At 43.7% G+C, this 20,860-nt stretch overlaps 1 protein-coding gene across 1 annotated transcript in view; it reads left to right on the plus strand.

Moving 5' to 3' along the window:
- The window catches only part of ATG7 (autophagy related 7), a 1,524,945-nt gene that overhangs the window by 22,180 nt on the left and 1,481,905 nt on the right, over positions 1-20,860 (plus strand). The window contains exons 2-3 of the mRNA XM_069206657.1: positions 16,919-17,124; positions 17,211-17,265. Coding sequence (XP_069062758.1) covers positions 16,935-17,124; positions 17,211-17,265 — 245 coding nt within the window. The 5' untranslated portion in view covers positions 16,919-16,934. The remainder of the gene's footprint in view (positions 1-16,918; positions 17,125-17,210; positions 17,266-20,860) is intronic.

Below are 20,860 nucleotides of genomic sequence, written 5' to 3' on the forward strand. Positions count from 1 at the left end.
CACAAGGGTGAGTGATGGTTCAGTAGATCAAATTTTATTAACAAGAGATTTCACAAAAGTGAAATGCACTGGTAATAACTGAAAGGCCAAAAAACTGAACCAATGACTCACAGCTCGTGAGCTGTAAAGCCACGACAAGGCACCAACCGCTTTACAGTCCATTCACACACCTTTCATACATGACATGCACTAGACCATTCACGCCGCCAGCCACGGGCCCAGCACATTACAAGACTCGCATCCACAGACAGCGCCAGTCAAGGGCCCATCACTTTCATACGCCCACATGCCTGATAGAGCAATCACACCAGCTGATGAGTGTGTGGACTGGCGTTTGGCCGGCACTGCCAGCCAAGCCCCACCCCACCCACACCACTAGCCAAGCGCCACCCCACACACACTGCCAGCCCAGCGCCACCCCACGCACACCGCCAGCCCAGCGCCACCACACCCACACCGCCAGCCCAGCGCCACCCCACACACACCGCCAGCCCAGCGCCACCCCACCCACACCGCCAGCCCAGCGCCACCCCACACACACCGCCAGCCAAGCGCCACCCCACACACACCGCCAGCCCAGCGCCACCCCACACACACCGCCAGCCCAGCGCCACCACACCCACACCGCCAGCCCAGCGCCACCCCACACACACCGCCAGCCCAGCGCCACCCCACCCACACCGCCAGCCCAGCGCCACCCCACCCACACCGCCAGCCCAGCGCCACCCCACCCACACTGCCAGCCCAGCGCCACCCCACACACACCGCCAGCCAAGCGCCACCCCACACACACCGCCAGCCAAGCACCACCCCACCCACACCGCCAGCCAAGCGCCACCACACCCACACCGCCACACCGCCAGCCAAGCGCCACCCCACACACACCGCCAGCCAAGCGCCACCCCACACACACCGCCAGCCAAGCGCCACTCTACACATGCCATCCCCCTTTTTTGTTTTTAAACAACAAAGAAACCACTAATCATAAATTAGTACAAAACTACAAACACAAAAGCTCTAACTGAATACATGACTAATGCCAACCGTGAAACCGAACATATAAAAATATAAAACACCAGTTTACGCTCACGGAATTTCCCAATAATTCTTCTGTGTGTGGTAGCTCCTGAAACAGCCACCCACACACAGCCCAGGCTTTGAAGGACAATCAGGGCAGTACATCCTAGTCTCCTTCCTGATACCTCTTCGAGCACAGACTCTACATCTCTTAGCAGGAAAGTTTTTTTTGGCCGTGGGAGGAATGTGCTCAGCAAAGTGACGATCTTTCAATCTAGCCACATCCTCCACCACTGCTTCTCTAGGAACTCTTGCCTGCTCCAGCACAACAAGGCTAGCTGTGATAGACTCCTGAAATTTCACAAATGCCATCCTTGACTCTGGAGAACTATCCTTAAACACAACAAAAGCATTAAAAGTTGCCAAGTGGAACAAGTGAAGCGCTAATTTCTTATACCACACATAAGACTTACGAGCAGCAGTGTAAGGTTCTAACCTCTGATCTACTCTATCAACACCACCCATGTGCTTATTATAGTCTAAGATGCACACAGGTTTGCGCACTTCGGCAACCTGACCCCAAACAGCCACAGGTGAAGTACTCTCATCATGGATGGTGCTTAGCATGTATACATCCCTCTTGTCTACAAATTTCAGAGCTAGCAGCTCATCATTCCGCAAGGCACTGCACTGTCCCTTCTAAAGTTTTTTACAGACAAGCTCTTTTGGATAGCCTTTCCGATTAGAGCGGATTGTGACACAAGCAACAGTGTCCACTCTGAACAACTCCTTGAACAACCGAACTCCAGTGTAGAAGTTATCTACATATAAATGGTGACCTTTGTTAAACAATCGTCTACCAAGTTCCCACACAATTTTCTCACTAACTCCAAAAGTGGGAGGACAACCAGGGGGGTCAATATTGGAATCCCTACCAGTGTAGACCCGGAAATTATAAACATATCCTGTACTACTTTCTGACAGCATATACAATTTAATTCCATACTGTGCCCTCTTGCTAGGAATGTACTGCCTAAAAACCAAACGACCCTTGAACAGGACCAAAGACTCATCTACAGATATTTCTTTCCCTGGAACATAGATCTCTGAAAACCGATCTACCAAATGATCAAGGACAGGTCTAATCTTAAAAAGACGGTCAGAATCAGGATGATCTCGTGGCAAGGCTAAAGCATTATCTACAAAATGCAACATCCGAAGAAGAAGCTCATACCGGTTACGACTCATGATGGCAGGAAATATAGCAGTTGCCATCAAGGGACTAGTAGACCAATATGAAGACAGCGACGGCTTCCTTATCAGCCCCATCAAAAAAGTTAAACCCAAGAACTTTTTCAACTCTTCCAGATTTGTGGGAATCCACCGGCTAGCTCTAGAGTGTGGCCTAAGTCTGGCAGCGTTGTCCCTCAAAAACTGCTCTGCATACAAATTAGTCTGCTCAACAATCTCTTCCAAAAATATATCGTCCATAAACAACTCAAAAAAGTTGACGGGCAAAAAGTTTTCCGTATTAACTCAACACCCTGGAAAACCAGTAAACGCAGGCAACTGTGGCTGCTCCATGTTTGGTGCAACCCATGCGTCAGGTCTTCCAATGGGAAGCCTTTCAGCCGCTGGCTCCTGCACCATTGGCACATCACTGTCCTCCTCTAAAACAGGCCCTTCATCAGCACTGAGAGTGGCTTCATCATCAGATGATTCATCTCTGACAGAAAATTCACTTCCAGAATCCTGCACTTCCTCCTCTGCCTCAGATGCAGAGTCAGTCTCATATTCATGGTCAGAAGATGACTCAAAAAGCACACTAACAACCTGCTGAGCGGTCATCCTACGGCTGGCCATGATCCTTCCTACAAAAATTAACTGGACAAATACACCACCAACAACCAGCACTGTGTAAGATAAGTAACAAAGTATAGGTTTATCACTAAGAATTATAAACTCAAAAACTATACTGCTCACTTGCCTGAAAAAGCTTGACTCACCAGCAACTACTCTGCACAGCCACAGCAATCACCAACGATATCCCACTAAAAAGAGAAAAAAAAAAGCAAATTAGACATAAGACAACACAATAATCATTGTGCATAACTCTAAGGACAATTTCACACACAATCCTGCATTCAGTACACCACCTACAAACATGTCATTCATTCATTGCAACAATACTCACTTGGAGTAAATTTATTTACTTACCTAAAACATGCAAGTACGCAAACCGCAGGACAACTACTGCCAAAACTGCAACAAGCCACAGCAAAGTCAGCAAAAGCTTTGAACTAGAACAAAAAGGAGAAAAACTGTTATTATCATAAAAGCAAATACTTCGCCAGTTGACAAACACTCCGCCACTAACCATTTTTTCATTTTCCCTTGTGTCTAGTCTTCTCTGCTTGGGGGAAGATGGGCCTAAAAAAAAATAGGCCAATCTACCCCCAAGGGGAGGGGGCAGAAATCGCCCAGATTACATTGCACCCTTTGGGGGGGCGACCCTTGCCCAAGGGGCCACACCCCCACACAAAGCACACACACACACACACATATAGTATCCCTGGCGCTATGGGGATTCTGCCCCCCTTGGGGTCAGAAAGGCCTAAAAAATAGGCATATCTGCCCCCAAGGGGGGCAGAACTGCCCAATAATACATATGGGCCCCTGGGGCCGACCCTTGCCCAAGGGGCCGACCCCCAACACAAATAAAAAGAAAAACAACAATAAAATCCCTGGTGTCTAGTGGCTTTCTGCCCCCCTTGAGGACAGATTGGCCTAAAAATAAGGCCAATCTGCCCCCAAGGGGGGCAGAAATGACGATAAATACATTGCCCCACCAGGGGGAGCGACCCTTGCCCAAGGGGCCAACCCCCAACACAAAGCACACATACAAAACATAATATTTCTGGCGCTATTGAAAAAAAATAGGCCTATCTGTCCCCAAGGGGGGCAGAACTGCCCCAAAATACATGTGGGCCCCTGGGGGCGACCCTTGCCCAAGGGGCCGCCCCCCAACACAAAAAATAAAAACCAACAATAAAATCCCTGGTGTCTAGTGGCTTTCTGCCCCCCTTGGGGGCAGATCGGCGTAAAAATAGGGCCAATCTGCCCCCAAGGGGGGCAGAAACGACGATAAATACATTGCGCCCCCGGGGGGAGCGACCCTTGCCCAAGGGGCCACCCCCCAACACAAAGCACACATACAAACATATCTTTCTGGCGCTATTGGGATTCTGCCCCCCTTGGGGGCAGAAAGGCCTAAAAAAAATAGGCCTCTCTGCCCCCAAGGGGGGCAGAACTGCCCAAAAATACATGAGGGCCCCTGGGGGCGACCCTTGCCCAAGGGGTCGCCCCCCAACACAAAAAATAAAAACCAACAATAAAATCCCTTGTGTCTAGTGGCTTTCTGCCCCCCTTGGGGGCAGATCGGCCTAAAAATAGGGCCAATCTGCCCCCAAGGGGGGCAGAAACGACGATAAATACATTGCGCCCCCGGGGGGAGCGACCCTTGCCCAAGGGGCTACCCCCCAACACAAAGCACACATACATACATACTATTTCTGGTGCTATTGGGATTCTGCCCCCCTTGGGGGCAGAAAGGCCTAAAAAAAATAGGCCTCTCTGCACCCAAGGGGGGGCAGAACTGCCCAAAAATACATGAGGGCCCCTGGGGGCGACCCTTGCCCAAGGGGCCGCCCCCCAACACAAAAAATAAAAATCAATAATAAAATCCCTGGTGTCTAGTGGCTTTCTGCCCCCCTTGGGGGCAGATCGGCATAAAAATAGGGCCAATCTGCCCCCAGGGGGGGCAGAAATGACGTAAAATACATTTGCCCCCAAAGGGGAGCGACCCTTGCCCAAGGGGTCGCTCCCCTACACTAATAAGCACACACACAGAGAAATCCCTGGTGTCTAGTGGGCATTCCTGCTGCCCGATCGCATCGCGATCGGGCAGCAGGAATGCTCAAAGAGACATCGAGGGAAAGGAAAACCCTTTCCTTTCCCTCGATGCCTCTCTCAGAGCACCCCCACCCCGCACGAAGGTGAAATACTCACCTTCTCCCTTAGACGCGCTGGAAGCAAATGGCTTCCAGCGCGTCTTTCCCCCTTTCCATGAAATCAGCGCGCGATCGCGCGCTGACATCATGGGAGGGGGGCGGGGGGGGGGCGTGAAAGGGGAAGGGATTCCCCTTTCAGCCCTGGCCTGGGGGTGTTGGGGGGCGGCCCTCGGGGGAAGCGCTAGCGCTTCCCCCGACTGCCAGTCCCAGGACGTAATGGTTACGTCCATGGCGCCACACGGGCGCTGTCATGGACGTAACCATTACGTCCCTGGCGGGGAAGGGGTTAATACTCACATTATTCTCTCCTTTATACACACTGCCATCACAACTGTTACCATCCACATTATTACTTGGCAAGCTACCCATTCTTTGAACAACATGGTTACCCCACATATATCAATCAATCAATCAATATATTCATAGAGCGCACTACATACCTGTTAGGGTTTCAAGGCGCTGAAGGGGGGGGGGGGTTTAGCTGCTACTGGTCGAAGAGCCAGGTCTTGAGGAGTTTTCTGAAGGTGAGTAGGTCCTGGGTCTGTCGTAGGTTGGTTGGGAGAGTGTTCCATGTCTTGGCGGCGAGGTAGAAGGATCTTTTGTCTAATATAGCCATTATTTTCACTTAGATCACCACAAGACGCACTGCTTGTAGTCCAGCCATTCTATTTTGGCCAGCACATGCTTACTCAATGCAAATTCAATACCTTGCCATATTCCAATTTCACAGCACTCCCTATACCTTTAGCAGTTCTAAAGTGTCCCACCCATGCTGCAGCTCCTTTCTCAACAAATCTTGGTTTTCTTACCCACACATACTGTCCAACTTCTACCATTGGGAATTTATTGTTTCCACCACAACACAATTTAGTTTGTTCCTGGTAATTCTCCACCTGTTTCCTCATTTCCTGATCTTGTTCCATCCCACTTAATTTCTCATTCTTCTTTCTTAACCACCATGGCAACAATTTGTGGATGTTTTTTACCTTTTACCGAATGAGGTGTGATCCTATACAATAGTAATCTTTCCTGAAGTGTTTTTTTCCCATGGTAAACCTGACTTAATAGCCAATTATATAGTTTCCTTTACCACCTTATTAAATCGTTCTACCTGAACATTACCTTCTCGGTGGTACAATGATGTTTTCACATGTTTAATACTCGCATTTTTTTAAAACCATTGCATTTTGTGAGACACAAGTTGCACCCCATTATGTGAGATCAGTAGGATACCCTTCTGTGCAAATATATCTTCTAAAAATTAAATCACTACATAAGTAGTATCATTACTCAGCATCTTCACTTCTGGCCATTTTGAAAAGTAATCAGTTAAGACTTTAACACACTTGTCCCTGGATGATAATGTTGAAAAGGGCCCATAAAATCAATAGCTAATTCCTGCCATGGAGCATCAAGTAATTCCACCATTGTCAAAGGTGCATTTAGAGATTAAACTACTTTATCACTTGCACTGCATGCTTTGCAGTCTCTCACCCAACGATCCACCATACCATCCAATCCAGGCCACCAATAATTTTCTTTAATTTTTCTTTTTGTACTTGACATCCATCCATGTCCTTCATGCCCTAATTTATTAACACTTTTACGTACTCCACATAGTGGAACATTTGTATCACCTGTTAACCCTTTCGCCCGGCAGGCCTTTTCCCCCTCTTGTGCCAAGCCTTTTTTTGGCTATCGGGCAGTTCGCGCTTAGGCCCTGATAACTTTTTGTCCACGTAAGCTACCCACGCCAAATTTGCACCCTTTTTTTCTAACATCCTGTGGATTCTAGAGGTACCCAGAGTTTGTAGGTTCCCCTGGAGAAGACCAAGAAATTAGCCAAAATACAGCTAAAAGTTAGTTAAAAAAAAAAAAGGGAAAATAGGACTGCAGAAGAAAGTTTGTGTTTTTTTTCCCAGAAAATGCCATCAACAAATGGTTTGAGGTGCTAAAATCACCATCTTCCCAGCTTTCAGGAACAGGCAGACTTGAATCAAAAAAGCACATTTTCATCACACCTTTGGCATTTTACTGGGACATACCCCATTTTTGCTATTTTTTTTTTTTTGTGTGCTTCTAGCCTCCATCCAGTTAGTGACAGAAATTAGTGTGAAACCAGTGCTGGATCCCGGACAGCTAAACATTTCTGAAAAGGTGACAAAATTCTAAATTAAGCAAAGGTTCATTTGTGTAGATCTTACAAAGTTTTCCTGCCGAAAATAACAGCTGAAAAAAAAGAAATTGAAATTAAGGTGAAAAAAACAGCCATTTCTCTCCCCGTTTTACACTAACCTTTTCCTGCGATTTCAGATTTTCAAAAGCAATATACCATTACGTCTAGTGGACTCTTCTGGTTGCAGGGATATATAGGGCTTGTAGGTTCATCAAGAACTCTAGGTACCCAGAGCCAATAAAGGAGCTGCACATTGTGATGGGTTTTCATTGTATACCGGGTATACAGCAATTCATTTGTTGAAATATAAAGAGTAAAAAATAGGTGTCAAGGAAACCTTTGTATTTCCAAAATGGGCACAAGATAAGGTGTTGAGAAGCAGTGGTTATCTGCACATCTCTGAATTCGGGGCTCCCCATACTAGCATGTGAATTACGGGGCATTTCTCAAATAGTCGTCTTTTTTACACACTGTTTTACATTTGGAAGGAAAAACTGTAGAGGAAGACAAAGGGGAAATAACACTTGTTCTTCTTTTCTGTGTTTCCCTCAAGCCTCCAGATACAAATGGTACCTCACTTGCGTGGGAAGGCCTAATGCCAGCGACAGTAAATGCAACATGGACACATCACATTTTTACATTGAAATCTGACTTGTTTTTTGGAAAGTGCCTAGTTGTGGATTTTGGCCCCTAGCTCAGGTAGCATCTAGAGAAACATACCGAACCTGTGCATTTTTCAAAACTAAACACGTAGTGGAATCCATGATGGGGTGAGTTGTGGCGCTCACCAGGTTCTGATACCCAGAATTCTTTGCAAACTTCAACATTTGGCAAAAAAACACTTTTTCCTCACATTTCGGTGATAAAAAGTTCAGGAATCTGAGAGGAGCCGCAAATTTCCTTCCACTCAGTATTCCCTCAATTCTCCCGATAAAAATGGTACATCACTTGTGTGGGTAGGCCTACTGCCCACGACAGGAAATACCCCAAAACACAACATGGACACATCACATTTTCCCAAAGAAAACTGACCTGTTTTTTGCCAAGTGCCTAACTGTGGATTTTGGCCTCTAGCTCAGCCGACACCTAGGAAAACTTAGCAAACCTATACATTTTTTTAAAACAAGACACCTGGGGAATTCAGAATGGGGTGACTTGTGGGGCTCTCACCAGGTTCTGTTACCCAGAATCCTTTGCAAACCTCAAAATTTGGCAAAAAAAGCACTTTCTCCTCACATTTTGGTGATGGAAAGTTCTGGAACCTGAAGGGACACACAGACTTCCTTCTACCCAAAGTTCTCCCAAGTCTCCTGATAAAAATGTTACCTCACTTGTGTGGGTTGGCCTAGTGCCCGCAACAGGAAATGCCCCAAAACACAATGTGAACACATCACATTTTCCCAAGGAATATTGATCTGTTTTTGCCAAGTGCCTAGCTGTGGATTTTGGCTTGTAGCTCAGCCGACACCTAGGGAAACCTAGCAAACCTATACATTTATAAAAACTAGACATCTAGGGAAATTCAGAATGGGGTGATTTGTGGGGCTCTCAACAGGCTTTGTTAATCAGAATCCTTAGCAAACCTCAAAATTTGGCAAAAAAATACTTTTTCCTTACATTACGGTGATGGAAAGTTCTGGAATCTGAGGGGAGCCACAAACTTCCTTCTACCCAACATTCCCCCAGGTCTCCCAATAAGAATGGTACCCCACTTGTGTGGGTAGACCCAGTGCCCGCGTTAGGAAACGCCCCAAAACACAACATGGACACATCAAAATGATCTATTACAAAACTACCTGTTTTTGCAAGGGGGGGAGCACCTGCGTTTTTGGTCCCAGGTGCGGAAGTCATCTAGAGAAACATACCAAACCAAGACATTTTTGAAAATTTGACACCGGAAGAATTCCAGGAAGGTGTGGCTTGCGTGGATCCCCTAACATTTTCTTACTCAGACTCCTCTGCAAACCTCACATATAGCTGAACAAAATCACATTCTCAACACTTTTATTTGTTGGGACACTGTGCCGCCAGTCTATGCACACCGCCATCACTTTTGTTTTTAAACAACAAAGAAACCACACAGAAGCTCTAACTAAATACATGACAGTAATGCCAACCGTGAAAGTAAACATATGAAAATATAAAACAGGCAGTTTACGTTCACAGTAGTTCCCAAAAATTATTTTGGGTGTGGGGCACCTCAAACAGCGGGCCAGACACAGCTGAGGCTTTGGAGGACAATCTGGGGAGTACATAAGTCTCCCTCCGGATACCTCTTCAAGCGGGAAAAGTCTTTTTTTGGGAGTGGGAGGAATGTGATCAGGAAAGTGGCGATCTTTCAATCTAGCCACATCCTCCCCCACTACTTCTCCAGGAACTCTTGCCTGTTCCACAACAACAATGCTCTCTATCACAGACTCCTGAAATTTAACAAAGGTCATCCTTGACTCGGGAGAACATTTCTTGAACACAACAAAAGCATTAAAAGTTGCCAAATGGAAAAGGTGGATAGCTAACTTCTTGTACCAAATGTAAGACATACAAACAGGAGTGCAAGTTTCCAACCTCTGATCAACTCTTATCTACACCTCCCATGTGCTTATTATAATCTAAAATGAAATTTAGCAAACTGCCACAGGGGAAGTACGCTTGTCATGGATGGTAGTCAGCTTGTACACATCCCTCCTGTCTGCAAATTTCAGAGCTAGCTGCTCATCATTCTGCAAGGCACTGCACTGTCCCCTCAAGTTTTTTTTTTTTTTTCCCGACAAGCTCCCTTGGATAGCCTTTCCGGTTAGAGTGGATTGTGCCACCAGCAACAGTGTCCACTCTGAACAATTCCCTGAACAACTGCACTCCAGTGTAGACGTTATCTACATAGAAATGTGGCCTTTGTTTTATTTTTTTTATTTTTTTAAAAGTCTTTTTATTTTATTTTCAACAGGTGCATAGCATATCCAAGTAGACATTAAATAGCAGTATCACTGCAAAGCACCAAAACTAAGAACATAGATCAAACACACCGCACCCGCCCCTTCAAAACATCCCCAGACACAGAAACCCATTGGCAGTTCGAGCAGTCCCCAGTCCCATATTTCCTCTCCCTCCCGTCTATCCTGGAGGCCTTTCAACTTTCGATAGCATATGGCCCTCCCGTTAGCATAAGTGTCTGTACTCGATAAGCGACTACACATCCAAGGAATAGTAAGTCACCCAGTCTCCCCATAATTTTTTTAATTTTCACGGGCAGCCTCTGTTTATATAGGTCACCTTCTCCCCCATCATGAACCCATCCATCCCTCTCCTTTGTTAAACAGTCGTCTACCAAGTTCACACACAATTTTCTCACTTACTCTGAAAGTGGTCAGACAACCAGGGGGTCAATACTGGAATCCCCACCAGTGTAGAACCAGAAATTACAAACCTCTCCTGTACTACTTTCAGACATCATATATATCTTAATTCCATACCGGGCCCTCTTGCTCGGAATATATTGCCTAAAAACCAAACATCCCTTGAACAGGACCAAAGACTCATCTGCAGATATTTCTTTCCCTGGAACATTGATCTCTAAAAAACGATCTACTAAATGATGAAGGATAGGCCTAATCTTAAAAAGACGGTCAGAATCAGGGTGATCTTGTGGCAAGGCTAAAGCATTGCCAACAAAATGCAATATCCGAAGAAGAAGCAAATACCGATTACGAGTCATGGTTTCAGGAAATATAGCCGTTGCCATCAGGGGACTAGTAGACCAATAAGAAGCCAGTGACGGCTTTCTTATCAACCCCATCAAAAAAAGTCAAACCCAAGAACATTTTCATCTCTTCCAAATTTGTGGGAATCCACTGGGTAGCTCTAGACTGCGGCATTATTCCTCAAATACTGCTCCGCTTACAAATTAGTCTGCTCAACAATCTCTTCCAAAAATACATCGTCCATTAACAACGGAAAGAAATTGACCGGCAAAAAGTTTTCTGTATTCACTCTACACCCTGGGAGGACTAGTAAAGGCAGGCACGTAGGGTATGCTCCATGTTTTTGTCAACCCAGAGTTCAGGTTTTCCAATGGGAAATCTTTCAGCCCCAGGCTGCTGCACTATTGGCACATCAGTGTCCTCCTCTAAAATAGGTCCTTCATCTGCACTGAGAGTGTCTTCCTCATCAGAAGATTCTTATCAACTGAAAATTCACTGCCAGAATCTTGAACTTCCTCCTCTGCCTCAGATGCAGAGTCAGTCTTATAATGATGGTCAGAACGCGACTCAAAAAGCATACCACCAACCTGCTGAGCGGTCATCCTGCGGCTAGCCATGATCCTTCATACGTAAAGTAACTTGACAAAAGCGCCCCCAACAACCAGCACTGTGTAAGTATGGCTTTATCACAAAGAGTTATAAACACAAAAACTATACCACTCACTTGCCTGAAAAAGCTAGACTTGCCAGCAACTACTCTGCACAGACACAGCAATCACCAATGATATCCTACTAACTAGAAAAGAATATTAGACATAAGACAACACAAATATCATTGTGCTCAAATCGAAGGATAATTTCACACACAATCCTGCATTTAGTACACACCTACAAACATCTCATTTATGCATGGCAACAATACTTGTTTGGAGAAAATAGTTTTTTCTTACCTAAAACATGCAACTATGCAAACTGCAGGTCAGCCACTGCCAAAACCACTAGGAGTCACAGCAAAGGAAGCAAAAGCTTTGAACTAGAACAAAAAGGAGAAATAAACCATTATAACCACAAATGTAAATACTTTGCTAGTTGACAAACACCCTGCCACCAAACATTTAGGAACTTCCCCTGGTGTCTAGTGGTTTCTGCCCCCCCCCCCCCTTGGGGGCAGATGGGCGTAAAAAACTTGGCCGATCTGGCCAACAGTCAAATGCCCTCTTTTAGGGTAGGGGGTGAGGGGGAGTCAACTCTTGCCCAAGGTTCGGCCCCCTCCCACAAAACCAGAACTAAAAAAAATCCCTGGTATCTTTGTGGCTTCTGCCCCCCTTGGGGACAGTTGGGCCTTAAGAATAGCCGATCTGCCCCCAAGCGGGGCAAAAATGGGCATTAGTAATGTGCTCCGATGGGGAGGGACCCTTGCCCAAGGTGCCGCCCCCTACAAAAGAAAAACAAACAGATCACTGGTGCCTAAGTGGCTTCTACCTCCCTTGGGGACAGATGGGCCTAAAAAATTAGTCCTATCTGCCCTCAAGAGGGGCAGAAATGGCCATTAGTAATATGCCCCCATGGGGAGCGGCCCTTGCCCAAGGGGACACCTCCCCAAAAGAAAAACACACACGATCACTGGTGCCTAAGTGGCTTCTGCCTCCCTTGGGGGCAGATGGGCCTAAAAAAATAGGTCGATCTGCCCACAAGAGGGGCAGAAATGGGCATTAGTAATATGCCCCTATGGGGAGCGACCCTTGCCCAAGGGGCCGCCCCCCAAATAAAAAACACTCACAATCCCTGGTGCCTACGTGGCTTCTGCCCCCCAAGAGGGGCAGAAATGGCTAACAGTCAAGTGCCCCCGTTGGGGGCAACCCTTGCCCAAGGGGCGGCACCTCCACACAAATAAAAAAACAAAAATAAATCCTTGGTGTCCCTGTGGCTTCTGCCCACAAGGGGGGCAGATCGGTCTGAAAATAGGCCGATCTGCCTCAAAGGGGGGCAGAAATGGTGATAAACAATATGACCCCTCAAGGGAGCGACCCTTGCCCAAGGGATTGCTCCCCCCACATGCAGTAGACACAAACACAACATTCCTAGTGTCTAGTGGGCATTCCTGCTTCCCGCTCGTGGTTCGATCAGGCAGCAGGAATGCTGAAAGAGACATCGAGGGAAAAGAAAAGCCTTTCCTTTTCCCCCAAAGCCTCTTTCAAAAGAACCCCCTCCAGCCAGAGGAGAAACTCACTTCCTTCTGCTGAGATGCGCTGGATGCAAATGGCTTCCAGCGCGACCAGCGCTCTCTAATGATGTCAGCGCGTGATCACGCATTTGATGTCATTAGACGGGGGGGGTCAGAGTGGAAGGGGAAGCGATTCCCTTCCATCCCTGCCCCTTAGGCCCATGAGGGGAGCGAGCGCTAGCACTCGCCCCATGGGCTGGTGCCAAGACATAATGGTTACTTCCTCGGCACAGGAGCACTGTGCCATGGGGCATAACCATTATGTCCCCGGCACAGAAGAGGTTAAAATTATCTCCACATCCTCTGCCGATTCAACTTTGACCTTCCAAAATGAACCACACTCTCCCCTCAGTCGACTTTCCCAAGGCCAACCATTCAAACTATATCCTTTTACTGGTTCCAAAGTGATGTCTTTTCCATCTCTTGCTTGCACATTTTTTCTGAAAATATTCTCACGCCCATTTTTGCCACTTTCTACAGTGTCCTAATAGGTAAACGCTACTGCACATTCCTCTTCAGACATTATACTTCCATCCATACAATCACTGGATAATCTTGGCAACCAATCAGCAATCATGCTGTTTTTCCCAGATACATATTCTATGTCACAATGGAACATTTGCAACTTAGACACTAACCTAGACATCAAGTTCTTACCACCCCCTGGCAGTCGCCGCTCGTGGGGGTTAAAAGAGATAGGGGATGGGTGGCGGGGGTAATATTAATAATATTAAAAACACAACAACAAAAAAACGTACGTGCAGTTCATCCGTCCCCTCATCCCCTCAGCAGGCACAGGCTCCCAGCCTGCCCTGTGGCCAATTCTAACGCTGTTAAAAGCTGCATTAGGATTAGTCGCAGCGCCCAGCCAGGGTGCTCCCAGTATTCCATACTGCGTAATGAGCTTGAAGTTTGCAGGGATGTTTGCTTCTTGATTTGTCTTTGATCATATGAAAACTTAGTAAACCTGCCTTGATTTAAAAAAACAAAAAAAACAAATCACACCTTTCCAATGTTAATTATTTCAACCTGATAAGTTACTTTGTCAAGTGTTTTTGTTTTTCTTTTTTATGAGAGCAACAACGTTTTGGTCTTATACTTTACAGGATAAGATATGTGTACCACACAAAATAAACACGTTACATTTTGAAATATTTGTTTCAGAAACATGATTATAGTTCCTGATGTTTTTGTGCTGCTCACTGACCATTATTAAATTGTACACCACGATGTTTCTTGTGGATGTTTGCGAACTGATTGATGGTCGGTAATGGATAGTAGAACTTAAGAAAATGAGGAATCTGGCAGTAGGTGTCCTTTACGCACAACACAAGACTTGTGGCTAGCATATACCCCAGTTCCTGTCACTTGCTGCTAATTGAGCATGTATAATTTGAGAGTAAAGTTTTGATAATTTCCATATGCACTGTTCACAATGGCAAGCCTTCGTTTAGAGTGAACGTTTTTTTGGGGGGGGCTTTTAGTCTTGCATGACAAGATGCCTTAGGGTTGCCAGCCACTAATAGGACTTAGTTTCAGTTGTGTTGGTGTCACGAAGGGAGTCATGCAGATCCTTCCCTTTGCTGGACACCTGGCGAGTTTGCAGTGTTGCATTCACAGTGCAGCCTATCACGCGTCCTTAACTGTGCACGACGAAGGGCTGGCCTGGGAGTTCTGAATAAGATCTGCACTCTTGCACACGCTGTTGTTGGAGAGTGTACCTCACTGTCGCTGGGCCTTCTAATGTAGACTCTACCTATTTGTGCAGGCTTTCTCAGTGACCATCTCTTATCATGTATGCCGGAAAGTCTGCGAAACTGCTTACTTATGCTGGCCTATTAATATCCCAAACTCGCCTTTTACACATTTCTTGCTTGCGAGTAACTAAGACTACAGTTAACACCTTTTAAACCTTGGGCTCCGGAACTCAATGCAAATCAGAGCTCTTAGGGATCATATTGGGTTTATATAATGCAATATAAATGCCACAACTCTATGCAATGCAAGACAGGATATGCTGCCCAGTATATGGCAAGCTTGTTATGATTACATGGATAGGCAATATGTTTTTCAGCTGATTTTTTGTCAGATTAAAGGTACAATATGGCAATAAGCCTATGAATCACAGGCCTAACAGTTTTACCCTGTGTGGAGATGACTGAGATGATTTTGTCTCTTTTAGTGTCTGTAGTGTGCCCTTATACTGAGGATTACATGAGAGTTCTTCTGTAGGAATTCATGCATCATAGATTTATAGGTTTGTTTAGAAAATGTGCTTCGTTGCCCAAGTTTTTTAAATTTGTGTAGAAAATCTACACGATGATCTAACCACGTCATTAGCTGTTTTAAAGTAATATTTAAAGTAAATCTTCGTATCAGGGAAGGAGAGGTGGCACGATTACGTTCAAATTCTAATTCAGAAAGAATATCGAGTTAGATGTGGATATTTTCAAATGAGAGTATGTTATTTAACAGACGCTTTATGTAACCATGGTCATTTTGTTGATGACTATAACATTTCATACCCAATGAGTTTTTACGCATTTATCCTTCTTACACACTTGGTGTATATATAATTTACAAACGTCTCCAAGGTGGCCTTTTCATCCTACGAAGTTGCGGATCTTGTTTGCATCTATTTTTCATAACAGTTCCTCTTCTCACTGTTCATGCCCAAATTAAATTTTGACTACAATCAGTTTCTCATTTTTTTTTACCATCTTAAGAAATTCAGAAATTCAGGCTAGTAATTGTATTTCACAATACCCACAGTTGTTATTGGGTACATAATTGGAGGTAGGACGCTAGGGTATTTTTGGACAATTATACAAAATTATTAAACTTTATTCTAGAAATGGCTTGAAGACTTTGGTGCAGCTGATGAAAGTGACAGCAAATGTATGAAAATCTCCTGATTTGTATGCACTAATTAGAATTTAGATGGATATATCGTTTACAAATGTAGATTATCAGGCGGTATGGTTTATTGTATATAGGTGTATCCGAAGGGATAGGTCTGGGAATGGTGACATTTTTGGCATTCGGGATTTGTCCCTGAAAAATAGGCCTAATACCCGCAAACTCGAAGTTTTGTGGTACTAACAGACATTTTAAAAGTAGCTTTAGAACCTCGGAATGCGTACACATTATTAACTCATGGGTAAGTCTGAAAAAGTGAATTTCCAGGTGGAAAACCAAACTTTACAGTTCTGTGTATAAGGGGACGCAGCGTTGTTGTTTCTTTATATGGAAAACAAGGAATATGCCCCTTAGCAGATTTTCTACTTTTGTCGATTGTCTGCAAGTATAACACACTCAAATATGCATAAAGGGCTAGGGTTGTTTCAGAAAATGTACAATATTTATAGCTTTCCAGCCATACCTTTTACAGTTTAGTGAAGGTCTAAGGATTGCAAGACCTATGCAAATTGTACTCTATGATGCACGGGTGTGTAAGAGTGTTATAAATACATTACGTTGTCTTAGTCATTGTCCTTGCTTCAGGTCCAGTGCAAAGCACTTGAACCACTTTTACATCAGAGCGGTGGTGTAGACTCTGAACTCTAAATCATTCCCTAAGTTCCTAATCATAATAGGAAATTGAGACTTTATAAACTGTTTACAGGCCCCTTTATGAGAGCTATATTACAACTTGAGCATCTGCTTGTAAACATGAATCATGCTTGGAAATTGTTTTCAGCCATGTATAATATTTCTCTTTCCTCTGGCTTAGATTTTTACAACAGTGTATGAACATTATATCACCTTATACCAGCGCAATGGACGGCACTGCTGCTGAATCTGCCAGCCCAAAACTTCAATTTGCTCCGTTCACTAGTGCCCTGGATGCAGGGTTCTGGCATGAACTGACACAGAAAAAACTTAATGAATACCGTCTGGACGAGACCCCTAAAAGCATAAAAGGATACTATTATAATGGTGAGTAGGCACCATTAAATATGTGCTGATTTTTTTTTAATTTCAAAACATTTGCTCGTTTTTCTTACTTTCTATTTATTCTACAGGTGATCCCGTTGGTTTGCCAAGTCGATTGACACTGGAATTTAGTGCCTTTGATATGTGAGTATTGTCATTTATTTATTAAATCATTACGTACTTCTTGAGAAGAACTTTGCTTACATGTACCATTGGAATCCATATATTTTTCGGCAGATGTTTCAAGGCAGGAAAATATATCAAAATTATGTGATTTATGTTTGTTAATCTGAGGTGTTGCTTTTTAAATGTCTCATCATTGTATTTGGTAAATTGCATTGATGTATTAATGGGTATTCGAAAGGACTACACAGTACCAGACTACTGGAAGCTGACCATAATCTCATGCACAAAAATGTAGAAATTAAATATTGTGATGTTCCTTTTGTTTCCAAGAGTTCACTGCTTGGGTAGCGACAAGATGCCTGTCTGATCGTGTCTGTTCTGTGCCTCTCATCCTTGTACGTTCTCTCTGATGATGACATTAATTTCAAGAAAAAGCTTCTTTAAGAGGAATGATTTCAACTGCAGTCAATATCGTTATGAATTTACAGTTCATGAGATTCTAGTCATAATTATGGTTTGATACTGAGGAGCTCGCCCCTTGATTCTCATTCCTGCTGTAAAATGCACTATCTTCCTTCATAAACATCTAAGCACTTGTTTCTCTTGCTCTGTTACTTTACACTTTTAATTGTTATGGCGCACTTAGCGAAGTTTCTGTCTTCTCCAAGTATCTGCTACTACTGGGTGATGCTACTTAAACAGATGCAATTGCATCTAGATATAGAATTGCCTACAGCTGTGTTCTGCGCACGGAAGGTTTCTCCTCACTACAAAACACAATATTTGTTGATACTTCATGGAACTGAGTCTAAAATATTCTACCTCTGAATCTTATGTCAAAGATGTAATTCAGTTCTGTCTAGAAAAATATCAGTATCTTATTATGAGACTAAAAGGTGTATTAGCCAGAAGAATATAGACCTTTAGAGACCTTTAGAAAGAGCAGGGGGGCAGAAGACACACAGACAGATACATATATTTATTTCAGTATTACTAATGAACTAACGAGCTAAATGCTCAGTTTTCTACTGTGGTCTACAGTATATTTATTTCATCCCAGTTATCCATTTGCTTCAAAGTATAGCAACATTTAAAATAAATGACTCAACAACACTTTGCTTTTTTACTCTGTTCTTTCATCTACGATTGATACTTTGAAATAGATTCCATGAATTCTAACCTCTAACAGAGGGAATGAATTTATACAGACAACAACGCCACTGTGTACTACAAACCACCTTTTTGAAACCATCTGAATAGATTACCTTCCATCATTGTGCTGAAAGTATAGCACCAGAAATCAAAGTCATTATAAAGGTTTTTATTGCTTTTGAGTGCATATTTTTCTATTTTCTACATGCATGCTTCCACAAACTTTCTTCAGGTCCCAGTATTTTAGTGTTCTACACTGAGATAGCTTTGATTCATTGATACTAATCTTAGTCTCTGCATGTTCCTGTTGGTCAGCATTCAACACTATAATCTCTCCTTTTTTCTGCAATAGTATGATAATTTGCCTTATCTCTGAAACTGTTTGTATGTTCTAGCATTGATACATTTTTTGCTATTCAACGCAAATTAAGACCCAAAATTAGGTTTTCCTAACCCTCTGATGAAACTACAGACTCAGTGCCAACTTACCAGTGAGAGACAGGACACCTGGTGGATTGTAGCCCACAAACCACCCAAGTATTGCCTGAGGATGGTGCATTCTGGGTAACAGTACTCTGAGCCTCACATAATTATTTGTTGTTAATCAGTTGGGAATCCCTTTTCATCATGAATAAACACACTTAGAAATATGCACTAGGAGTATGTTTTAATTGATTAAAATAAATGTCCTACCCTAGTGCCTAAAATGTTTATAATCGTAACTATATAAATGAACAAAATTGTAGCAATGAATATGATTAATAAACAAAATATTAAAAGGAACTGCAACTTTGTAACACTTTTTCAGAATTTTCTGGCATGTAAAGATTGTCGGTTGTGTTCCCCCAGCCCTCCCTTATTCCCTCAAGCTAAGCTGTTTTAGCACCAAAAGGGACCCTACAAGTTTCTAATGTGGCCTTTCTCCCACACACTCTAGTGGAACAACAGAGTGTTGTTCTCTATGAATATTTTTGTCTCTCTCTGCACTCAGTATGTTTGGGGTCCCAGCAATCCAATAAGGCCAGGCTGGCTCAGAGATGAATGTGGGCTTCAAAAAGGGTGTTTACAGTTTCTTCTTGCTCGATTGCAGTCTCCAAAGAGGTTGAACATCCCACTATGCCCTGTATTTGTCTGTGCAAAGCTTAAACATACTTTTCTAGTTATTTTGAATGCTGCAGGCCTCACGTCGAATGATGTCAAATGTAAGAAGTAACATATTAAACCTGTTGCACCCTCACTTAATTCAATAAAACCTTATAAACTATGGGAATACATATAAGTGAATAACGGGTGCACTACAGTAAAGCACGTTATAGATGGGCAAACAACACTAAATGCAATATGTGTTTATATTTGAGAAATGTGCTCTCAAAATAAATTAATACAGGCAACATAAGCAGAAAATGTGAAGAATATGTCTGCATTGGCTCAGTCAGTTGCTTTTTGTGTTGTGATTTTGAATGTTCTCAGGAACGTAGGTGAGATATTAACTTTCCAAAACCTGCTGCATTCCATTCTGAAGGCTACTTGTTCTAACAAAAAGCTTTCTTTTTTGGCTCCCACACCTGAGTGCAGCAAAAGGCACAAATACAGCTTTACAATTCCGCTCTTTGAAATCAGTACTTTAGTGCCTAGGAAAGGAAACTGGACTGCAACAAATCTCTGCTTTAAGTCATAGTACCACATGCCAAAAACAGGGAAGAGGCAACTTTTAACACTAACACTTCATTGCCTTCTAGGCCAAGTCTTCTGATACTCTGCCATCCTAATTGTTTAGCCCATTTTCTTACTAACCAGGTGGCCAGGTAGGTCCTATGGAGCTCCCACTCAGTTTGACTTTAAGGGCATCTTCTTGGAAGTGGGATGGTAAAAGCCAAATCTGCATCCAGGCTACAGGAGAGCATGAGTAAATTGGTACAGGGGAACAGAATTGGGTGGTCTTCCATTCATCAGTTTGTTTAAGCACCACTGCACTAGAACCAATGTGCTACACCGTTTTCAAACTCATTTTTCATTTTGTTGGTGCTACTTCATGTTGAATAGAAGTTGAAATTGTGCTTCTTTATGCAGGGAACTCTGGTTAGAGGAGTTGTCCCTTCTTTAGCAATTCTGTTTCAGTAAAACATATGTGGCTACAACTTAAGCTTTCAGTTCATCGCCTCTAACACAAAGCCAATGAGAGACAACAGTTTTTACATTTTCCTAGGTTAAGGTGTTTTGGTGCCATGAGTTGTATGGGAGGTGCAAGGAGGTGACAACGTTTTTCCCAGATTTTAAGTCACCGTGGACTTTGCCCTAGACTTCTAGAGCCACTAGAAGCTTTCCCTCCTCTTAATAGATCACAGTTTAGTAGTAGAGGAAATCATGGTGTGGGAACTTCACTTCTGTTTGTTAATTCAGGTACAAAGAACTGTGTTTACACAGTGTCCCCATTTATTCCATTGAGGAGTCAATGTTTCCT

The sequence above is a fragment of the Pleurodeles waltl genome, chromosome 9 (assembly GCF_031143425.1).
Source record: "Pleurodeles waltl isolate 20211129_DDA chromosome 9, aPleWal1.hap1.20221129, whole genome shotgun sequence".
Lineage (NCBI taxonomy): Eukaryota > Metazoa > Chordata > Amphibia > Caudata > Salamandridae > Pleurodeles > Pleurodeles waltl.